At 44.4% G+C, this 10,446-nt stretch overlaps 2 protein-coding genes across 2 annotated transcripts in view; one reads left to right on the top strand and one right to left on the bottom strand.

Moving 5' to 3' along the window:
* Nucleotides 1–8,950, bottom strand: part of LOC102755584 (chromosome unknown open reading frame, human C9orf43) — a 14,533-nt gene extending 5,583 nt beyond the window's left edge. Inside the window, exons 1-6 of the mRNA XM_006771235.2 lie at nt 8,585–8,950; nt 6,849–7,048; nt 6,596–6,746; nt 3,794–3,872; nt 1,870–1,970; nt 697–814 (exon numbers count right to left, since the gene is read on the bottom strand). Coding sequence (XP_006771298.1) covers nt 697–814; nt 1,870–1,970; nt 3,794–3,872; nt 6,596–6,746; nt 6,849–7,048; nt 8,585–8,592 — 657 coding nt within the window. The 5' untranslated portion in view covers nt 8,593–8,950. The remainder of the gene's footprint in view (nt 1–696; nt 815–1,869; nt 1,971–3,793; nt 3,873–6,595; nt 6,747–6,848; nt 7,049–8,584) is intronic.
* Nucleotides 8,951–9,214: 264 nt separating this feature from the next.
* POLE3 (polymerase (DNA directed), epsilon 3, accessory subunit) overlaps nt 9,215–10,446 on the top strand; it is a 2,731-nt gene continuing 1,499 nt past the window's right edge. Inside the window, 5 exon segments of the mRNA XM_006771214.2 lie at nt 9,215–9,451; nt 9,553–9,638; nt 10,015–10,133; nt 10,401–10,435; nt 10,437–10,446. The exon segment at nt 10,437–10,446 is cut by the window's right edge and continues 1,499 nt beyond it. Coding sequence (XP_006771277.2) covers nt 9,386–9,451; nt 9,553–9,638; nt 10,015–10,133; nt 10,401–10,435; nt 10,437–10,446 — 316 coding nt within the window. The 5' untranslated portion in view covers nt 9,215–9,385.

Raw genomic sequence — 10,446 nt, 5'->3', positions numbered from 1 at the left:
ATTTAAAGTGAGCCTTCGCATTCATGGATAATTGAGACCATTATAAACTTTTGAACAATAATAGATACATAGGCAGAGCTGCCTCAAACAGATTGTCAAACTGCAGCGGGAAGGCCGGGGAGGGTTGGGGAGCAGGAGGTAGGGGGGTAAGAAATCAACCAAAGGACTTGTATGCATGCATATAAGCATAACCAATGGACATAAGACACTGGGGGATAGGGGAGGCTAGGGGACTGTCTTGGGCGGGGGGAAAAAATGGACACATACGTAATACCCTTTGTAATAAAAAGTAAAATTAAAAAAAAAAAGAATAACCAAAACTTATTTATAGACATCTTAAACAAGAGCACCAAGGATATTTGTGAATGATGACGATTAAGATTTCTAGTCTATTCAGTATTCAAAGATGGTCATTAGGAGCCCAGAAACTACTAAAAAATACCTCCACCCTCACATCTAAATTAGGTCCCCCACCTTTCATTCTCTCACACAATCCAGTTATTTACTTTTACTGCATTAGTCCAATTATCAATTATATGCCCAGAGTTGGTGATGTTGATAATGTCTGAATGCCTACCCCATAAGACTGCAGAAGGACAGGGACTAAATCTATCTGGTTCTCCACTAAATTCTCACTGCTTAGCATGAGGAGGTGCTCAAGTATTTTTGCTCTCTTGTCTTCCTCCTCCTTTTTACCTGAAACATGGAGATGATAACTGGATCCCTAGCAGTCACGTAGACCTTAAAACCCCCCATGCAGACTGTTAGAAGATGGAAGCCATGGATGAGGATGATGGGATGATGACCCAGAAAGCTAGAAGGAACTCTGGTTTCTGATTACCTCATGGACCTGACATACTAGCCCTGGCCCACCTACATCTGAGCTTCTTTTATATGAAAGGAAATGAGCCGTTAGGTTTTTTTTTACTTGTTTACACCATACACACACACACACATACACAATGCATATGTAAAGAAGCATTTACAGGATCAATTTTTTAAAAAGAAAATGAAATTAAAATAAATTCTTAAGTTTTATCATCTCTAAACAATCGCTTAACAAGAATCTGAAAGCCTCAACAGTCATGAAAGAAAAACCACTTTCTTCCAAAGGTTTAAAATATTAGCCAGGCTTCAGGCCTTTGCCAAGAGATCTCTGTCAGGCTCTGCTTTGTACACAAGTTCTATATGCTAGGCCTTGAAGTTGAGACCAAAGATTCATGTGCTTCACTGTAAACCTTTTCACTCGTTGAGGATGGCTATAAGTATAACTAAACTCAGAAGAATTTGTTTCTTTTCTTTTTTCTTTTTTAATTCTCACCTGAGGATATGCTTTTCATTGATTCTGGAGAGGAGAAGAGGAAATGGAAGTGGAGGAGAGGGGATGTAAGGAGAAGAGAGGGGAGAAAAACTTTGATGTGAGAGAGAAACATCGATTGGTTGCTTTCCAAATGTGCCACAACCTGGGATCAAACCTGCAACCTGGGTATGGACCCTGATTGGGAATTGAAACCACCATCTTTTCATGTATGGGACAATGTTCCAACCAACTGAATCCCACTGACCAGGGCAAGCGTTTGTTTCTTAAACAAACCTCACAAATACAATGGGCCCTATCTTGTATGCTATTTACTGCCACCTAGAATTTGATGTAGAGAAATCCCAGGACATGAATCTCAAATTGCATTAAAACAGAATTTCAGTGTAGCAAGAGGAAGATGTAAGAGACTATGCCCTTCTCTACTTGGCCTCTGCTACTTGCATGGAGGCTGCTAAAAAGAAGATCACAGGAAGGAGGCCTGCAGAGTACAGCAGGGCTTTGTAGAATGTAAGAGCTGAAGACCCCCAAGTTCTAGACATGACACTCACCTCACAGACGCCCCTGGTTCTTTTGGGATCCAGACTACAACCATATTGCTAACACCTTGAGGGCGAGGAATGTATGTCTCATTCAAATTTAGCACTGCAAGCTAAGAGAAAAATATAAAGCCTATGTATGGTTTGAAGATACCGGCTCCTGATGGTACTCAGTATAAGACCAAGGACTAAATTATCTTATTAACCAAAAGAGTACAGTGGCTCACAAGGTAATAAATACAGTGCTCCAACCCCAAAAACATCTTTATAATATTTCAAGAAACCAGGTATCAGTACAGGTACTGGATGAGTGCACATTTATAAGTGAATAGTGTCCCCTGCTTCCCTGGGACATGAGGGTGGCATTTAGCAACTCCCAACCCCATCCCATAGGAGGGTACCCAGGGGCTTCCCTAAAGGAACACTACTCATTCTGGCCATTCCGCTCCAAAGACTTAGGTCCTCTGGGGATATTACAATACAATGTGGGAGCAGGGAGTGAACTGACAGACAGAGCAAGTGTTCTACTTCTACAGCCTGTCTACTAATATCGGCATCTACACAACAGTGAAAGTCCTAACTCTTTTCACATTTAGCTACTTAAGATATTAGAACACTGATGATGCTCAAGGAAACCTCGTAAGTCATCTAGTCCATATCCCTAGTAGGAAGAAGGGGGTGGTTCCAAGTAAGGTTGTCCCCATGAAAATGAACTGATTGACTCAGGGGAACAGGGGACACGTCTTTGTTCTGTAAACCCTTTTCTGCCCTTTGGATTTGGAACCATATATGTGTATTATCTATTCAAACAGTTAATTTAAAACTAATTTAATCTAACCCTATTGTTCGGAAGTGGTCAAAGAGGTAAATGCTTTGTTCATTCATCCATTCAAACCTATCCCCCCTCTCTTAGTTCCTTACATTCTCCAACACATGACACTGAAAAGTGAAGTATCTCATAAGAAAGGGGGTGGGCATCAATAGGACTGCAAAGAATAGCAAATATCTGCCCTAGCCGTTTTGGCTCAGTGGATAGAGTGTCAGGTCTGCGGACTGAAAGGTCCCAGGCTCGATTCCAGCCAAGGGCATGTACCTTGGTTGCGGGCACATCTCTAATAGGAGGTGTGCAGGAGGCAGCTGATTGATATTTCTCTCTCATCGATGTTTCTAACTCTCTATCCCTCTCCTTTCCTCTCTGTGAAAAATCAGTAAAATATATTTTTTAAAAAAGAATAGCAAATCTCTCTTATTGTAGATAAGTAAAAGGGATTCTCTTCCTAAACTCTAATTTAGTTCTGCCCCTAACTAGTGTGCTTTAGCAAATCACTCCCTATCTGGGTCTCAGTTTCCTCAACTGTAAAATGTGTAAGATAGACCACAGTAATATTCTTCAAACTGTAATTGCAACTAATTCATAGGTCATCTAATCAAACTTGAGTGAATTGCAGCCTACACTGTTTAAAGATGAAATAGAATAAGACAGAGGATATCAGAATGCATCACCCTTCTCGAAGATAAGGATTGTTCCATGATGTTTTTGTTGTAAAATGTATTTCTTTCTATAGGTGATAGCTAAAAATGTTTGAAAGGCATCAGAGTAGATGATCTTAAGGCCCAATTTAGGTTTGCCATTCCAGCACCCTAATATCCTTGTATTATGGGATGACAGTGTTTACTTAGTAGCTAAACACATTCTATGTAGGATAAAGACAAAATTCTCACCTATGCCCAACTGCCACAAGTCAAACCCACTTGTATCTGGGATTTCTGAAAACAGTATAGCATGTAAAGCCATTAGCACAGAGCCTAGTATATAGTAAGGGCCCAATGTTAGATAGTTATCATCATCATCATTATTGCAGTCATGCCAAGGAACAATGCAAAATAAAGGCAAATATTGTATTCACATTAGTGAAGAAAGATGCAGAGGAAGTACCTTTTTCAATATGTGACTTCCTTTGGGAGATCTATTAGTATAGTTGATCAAATCTTTGTCAGGTAAATCCTTGCAAGGCCTGAAAATGAGAGTTTATGAACATGAGACAGAGACACAAAAGACTTCTAGGGCTGATAAAATGAATGCTATGAGGAAAAGCCTTCTTCTTAGGTATAGAAAACCTTGGGCTAAATACTTACTGAATAAACGTAGGATCTCGCCATCTCCTTAAGTTTTGTTTGTTTTTCCTTGGAACCACTCCCAAGCAGACATTGAACATTGCAAACACTTTACAACTATCTGTTGGATCAAACTGAATGCTTAGCCTATGCTCCTCTCTCTCCAGCTATAGGTAGTTACATCACCATTAATAAAGTTTATTAAATACCGATGGCATATACGTCCAAAAACATGACAAATAAATAAAATGTGGTACATATATACAAAAGAATATTTTTTAAAGGAATGAAATTTTGACATATGCTATAACACAGATGAACCTTGAAAACATTATGCTAGATGAGTAAGTCAGACACAAAAGGACAAATATTGTATGATTCCGCTTATATGAGGTACATAGAATAGGTAAATTCATAGACAGAAAATATAATACAGATTATCAGGAGCTGGAGGGAGGAGGAAATAAGTACAGATTTCCTGTCTGAGATGATGAAAAAGTTCTAGAAATAGATAGTGGTGATGGTTGTACAGTACAGTGAATGTACTTAATACTACTGAATTGTACATTTAAAAATACTTAAAGTGGCCCTAACCGGTTTGGCTCAGTGGATAGAGCGTCAGCCTGCAGACTGAAAGGTCCCAGGTTCGATTCTGGCCAAGGGCATGTACCTTGGTTGCAGGCACATCCCCAGTAGGAGGTGTGCAGGAGGCAGCTGATTGATGTTTCTCTCTCATCGATGTTTCTAACTCTCTATTCCTCTTCCTTCCTCTCTATAAAAAAATCAATAAAGTATATATAAAAAAATAGTTAAAGTGGTAAATTTTATGTCATCTATATTTTATACAACAAAAAAATACTATCCTCTTACATTTTCATATCACTTGCTACTTTACTTTTTAACATGTTAAATGTATAAATGAGTAAATATAAAATATAAGCTAAAGACCCAACTTCTTCGCCTGACCTATAAAGTCCTACATAATGCAGGCCCCTGCCTTTTACTCCCACTCCCCCATTGGCCATCTTCCATTTCTGCTCTATGTTCCAAACACACTGAATTTTTTTCCTGATACCTAGATTTCCTCTTGCCTTCTGGATTTTGCATGTGCTATTTCTGTAGTCTGGAACTCTCTTCCTGTCCTCCTTCCAACTGAAACCCCCCACTTCACTAAACTGCTCTAATTTCAGAGGGCAGTGCCCTGGGTTAGGAGTCTTTCATGTGTGCTGCCACTCACCTAGGGGGCACTCTTCTTACCACATGCATCACCATCAATGGTTCTTTGCCTCCTCAACTAGGCTGAAGGCCCTTCTCTATTCAAACATTGTATCCCCGGTGCCCAGGAAAGTGGACCCCACTATGCTATATCTGTGAACTTTAATGAGTGACTAAGCAAATGATGGCCCAGGCTTTGCCTTGACTGGGAGAAGCTGCTGTTCTCCCAGGGTTTGAGTCCTAGAGAACCTGAAGGATAGGGCTATCTTCAGCCTAAGAAAAATCAAGAGCTGCTTAAATCAAACAGGAGACCAGAAATCACTGCAAGGGCACCAGTGCTTTGATTCCAGGCAACAGGGTCTTCACATTTTAAAAATCTAAGTTTTCCAGATACCTTCCCCTTAGCTTCATATATCAGCGAGCGCTATTTAAGTACCTAAGCTTTGTAAGATATTCATAAGGAAAAGCCATTGCTTCTTCCTTCAGGAGCTTTTAACGTCATACCTAAATATAAAAGATAAGAAAGAAAAGTATGTGTGAACAGTCTTCTGATGACCCACAGAAGTTAATGAGATATTCCCTGATATGGGCTGAATTGTGTCTCCCAAAATTAATTTGTACCTCAGATTTTGACCGTATTTGGAGACAGGGTCTTTAAAAAGATAATTAAGGTAAAATGAGGTGATATAGGTGGGCCCGCACCCAGTATGACTGGTGTGCTTCTAGGAAGAGGATATTAGGACACAGACACACGCAGAGGGAAGACCATGTTAAAACATAGGGAGAAGATGGCCATCAACAGCCAAGGAGGAAGGGCTTAGAAGAAAGCAGCTCTGCCAACACCTTAATCTTGAACTCCTAGCCTCTAGTCTAGAATGTTGAGAAGATAAATTTCTGTTGTGTAAGCCACTCAGTCTGTGGTACTCTGTATGTATGGCACCCTAGCAAACTGCCCATTTTAACAAATTCTTAGACCACAAATAAGCATGCTTTGTTTTTTCCTAGCTGGCGTTGCTCAGTGGTTAAGTGTCGACGTATGAACCAATCAAGGTTCAATTCCCGGTCAGGGCACATGCCCAGGTTGTGGGCTCGATTCTCAGTGTGGGGTGTGCAGGAGGCAGCCAGTCAATGATTCTCTCTCATCATTGATGTTTCTCTCTCTCCCTCCCTCTCCCTTCCTCTCTGAAATTATATATATACAAAGTGTGTGTATATATATATATATATATATATACACACACACTTTGTTTTCGTTTCCCGTTTCCCACTGCGTATTTACCACTTCTTTATCTGAATTGGAGTTTTTATTTTAAGCCCAGCTTTCTCAAAATCTTCTACACGGGAAAAGGAAGTCAACCCAGAATTTTGAGATAGCAAGCTCTTAAAGGTGTATTCCATGATAATTTACCTGCCTTGAAATTTGGAGTCAAACTTTGAACGCTGAGACAATAAAGAGTGAGGCTTAGTGAAGGTAAGTCCTGGTAAATGACCATGAGGACGCCTCCTGGCCTGGAAGCAGGAATCTGAGAGGTTTACAATGGTGAGCACGGGGAGTTTGTCTGAGAAAGCAAACAAGACGAAAACATGTGACATGTTAGAAGGGAGCCAAACAGAAATAGTTCAAAGATCTTGTAAGGGAGGAGACGGGCTGGCTAATTCACCGTTAACGTCCAGAGAAGTTTTGTAGGATGAGCCCAGGATTCGAGGGTGGCCCCTCTCAATGCGGCGGATGGTAGCCCAGCATTGCGGGTGCTGACAAGCAGCCAAGTTGCAAGTGGTTTCATCCCACTGGCTCTCATCTGGCAAGTCCATAGTTACAAATGGTTTAGGATAAAAGTCAACCTTGCAGCTTTCTTGCCCTCTGGAGAAACAACCACATAATTAGTGAGTATTATATACGAGCCAGATCTTAATTTGGACTCAAAGCATCAAATGTGTCTACTGAACTCTTAGAGGTAAATGGTGGTCATCGAATAAAACTTGGGTAACAAATAAGTATGAAAATATATAGTGTGAAGTCAAGTAGCAAGAGTTTGGGAGCAGGCTAACTTCAGAAGGTCTCCTAATTCACTATTAAAAGATGGATTAATCTGAGCTTCATTTCCTCATCTGCAAAATGAGGACAAGCCTATTTTACAGGGTCATTACAAAAATTAGTTAATGCATTTTAAAAGGTCTGGCAGAGAATTCATAATAAACATCAGCATCCTTCCCTTTTCCCCTTTATTAATCACTAGGGAAAATATATCACCGTCTCCAAAAAGCCTTATCAAATTACAAATACAGACACAGAAGTGCTTTAGGTGGCTCAAAACTTTAAAAGACATGCTTCATTTTTCAATATGCTCCAATTCTCAGGCAGCTAAACTATGCACTGAAAATTAATGGGTTTGCTCAAAAAGCAAATCAGTAAACTTAAACTTGCATCAGAGGCCATTGGCTTTTCATTTACTGTCTGCAAGGTCTTGGGCAAGTGATTTAATCTCTTTTAGCCTGTTTCCTCATATAACGTAAGGGAGGGGGAACCCCTAAGTAGGACTGTAGAAGCATCAAATGAGAAAATGTACTTTTACGTGTGGTAATATAACTGGTGCTCAATGAATATTATCATCCCTCTCTAGAAATGTCTTATGCAATCACCACCACTTGATCCATAATAATTTTGTAAGGAGACACTTTCTCTTATTCAACACATTTATTGATGACCACATATGTGAGGGGACCTGTTATAAGCATGGAGAACAGTAGTAACAAAATAAGGCCCTATTCTAAAAGACTTTTTAGACCCAAGATAGCAAAATATTGGCCGAAGATTGCACCAGGCCTATAACTTGCTTTGGTTAGCCTGTCCTTTGAGCCATTATTTTAAATGGAAATAGTCCGTAATGTCCAGATTTCTGGGTCATTTTAGGAATCAAAATATCTGACAAGGCGGGCCCAATTCTAACAGGACAGCCATTGACTGAAGCTGAGCATCTCCTGACATCTTGAAACCAAGTCTGTTCCATCCATGTGGAGTTTTCCCACCAGACCCTACAGTTTACCATTGAAGCCGTTTCATTTGTTTTTTTTATCCTCAAATTGCTGTAGCTTTTCTCATAATACAGAAATATTTCTCTGAACTCATTATCAAAAGCAGGAAAACCAAAGGGTGGCGTGAAACGTTTCAAGACGCAGCATTAGTACTGAGTGGCAGCGAGGATAATTTCTAGGTAGGTAATATGATACCCCTTAAAAAGCCCCCGTAAAGCTGTGGTGATGTTTTTGACTGGGAAAGATGCTCGACGGACCATTTTATGAACTAAAAAAATACATATACAATTTTAAGAGGGTTTGTTTTTGAATGACAACGTGACGTTGCCTTATTCTGACAGTCGGCTCGCCGCCCTTTCAGTACCTGACCATCCCGAATGGAGTCCCGACCTCTGGTCATGCCCATCTCTACGGCACTGGCGCTTATGCAGGCAAAGTAATGTGCGTTCGAAAATTCTAGGGAACAGTTATCCTGAATACTATTACCAAGCTGGGAGGAAGGGGGTGTAATTATTAAGGACAGACATCAGCTCCGGTGAGAGCTGAAAAAGGATTCCCCGCTTCGTTCTGAAAAGGGGAAGTGGGAGAATCCGGTCTCGGGGGGCCGCGGTTGCGAGAGGTCCAAGAAGACGCCCCGGCCACGAGGCCGAAGCCTTCGGGACAGACGTCGGTCTGTGCTGGGCCGGGAGGCGGTCTGCAGGCCCCGCCCACCAGGCCCCGCCTCGCCGCCTCCGTCGCCTTCTTCGTTCCCCAGGCAACGCGCCACGCCTCGCCGGGCAGCAGCGCACAGCACTATGGGGAAGAAACGGAAGCCCCAGCGAGCCCAACTTAATGTGGTGCGAAAGCTCCAGACGTGGTGGAGACGTAAAGCAGACAGACGAGCTCGGGAAAGGGCACCGGGTGTCGGTGGGGGCCGAACGGGAGCCCAGGAGGGCCGAAACCATCGCGGCATGGAACGTCGGGCGCTCCGGCCACTAGAGGCGGAGGCGGGGCTGGTGGCGAAGGAGGAGGCCCTAGCGCGCGGGGCAGTATGGGACACCACCGGCAACGTGGGGCGGGGCGGAAGCCTTCCTGGGTCAGACCGTGGCGACGCGGGAAGTCCGGACGCTGAAGCTGCCTGAAGAGGAGGCCTGAGTGAGGCGCAGGTCGGGCCCCGGCGGCGGCCATGGCGGAGCGGCCCGAGGACCTGAACCTGCCCAATGCCGTGATCACCAGGATCATCAAGGAGGCGGTGAGCAGCTAGACTGGCGGACGGGCCGGGGGCGGGCGAGCGGGCCGCGGGGGAAGCCGGACCTGGGCCGGCGGCTGGGCTCATCACCGCCCTTCTCACAGCTCCCGGACGGCGTCAACATCTCCAAGGAGGCCCGGAGCGCCATCTCCCGCGCCGCCAGCGTCTTCGTGCTGTACGCCACATCCTGGTGAGGCGGGCGGGCTCGCCGGAACTGAGCTGGGACTGTGGCCTGAGGGAGGCGCCGGGAGGACCCCTCGGAGTTGGTGGCTCGGAACCCACACACCCCAGTAACTTCCTCGTGGAGGAAGGTTCACATCCCTCACCCCATGTTTGCAAGTGATGGAACAGCAGAATAGCTTGGCTTTAACCCTGTGTTACAGGGAAGTGGGACCGGGGGGCGAGGCGGCGGGGGGGCGGGGTGAGAGTTAGATTATCACTAACACCCGTGCCTCTCAGATGTGGGCGTTCCCATCCATCCCACCCCCGGGTGCCCCTTCTTCCGCACCCACGGTCGGCGATAGAGGGTCTGACGGCCCCTCCCCTTTCTTCTCTCCACGTGTCAGTGCCAACAACTTCGCGATGAAAGGGAAACGCAAGACCCTGAATGCCAGTGATGTGCTCTCGGCCATGGAGGAGATGGAGTTTCAGCGGTTCGTGGCGCCGTTAAAGGAAGCTCTGGAAGGTGATGGCCTTTCTCTTTTCTCAGCCAAGTAGATGCTTGTCCTGCGTGACCTGCCTGCCCCCCTGGTCCTGTGTCTTTCTCCGCGGGGGTCCCTTCAAGGCCAGCAGGCAGGCGAGGGATATGATGCAGACACGGGTCCGTGGGCGCCGCCCGAGGTCTGTTCTGTGCTTCCCCGCGGGTGGTGTTTCCCCTGCGCCCCTGCTTTCCCCGATACACCTTCCCGGTGGAATGAGCTGCCTCCTAACCCCCGCCTTCTTCCCCCCGCAGCTTACAGGAGGGAGCAGAGAGGCAAGAAGGAGGCCTGGGCGGAGGA

Source organism: Myotis davidii, unplaced genomic scaffold (genome assembly GCF_000327345.1).
Source record: "Myotis davidii unplaced genomic scaffold, ASM32734v1 scaffold64, whole genome shotgun sequence".
Classification (NCBI taxonomy): Eukaryota; Metazoa; Chordata; class Mammalia; order Chiroptera; family Vespertilionidae; genus Myotis; species Myotis davidii.
This window is presented reverse-complemented; position numbering and strand designations above follow the sequence as displayed.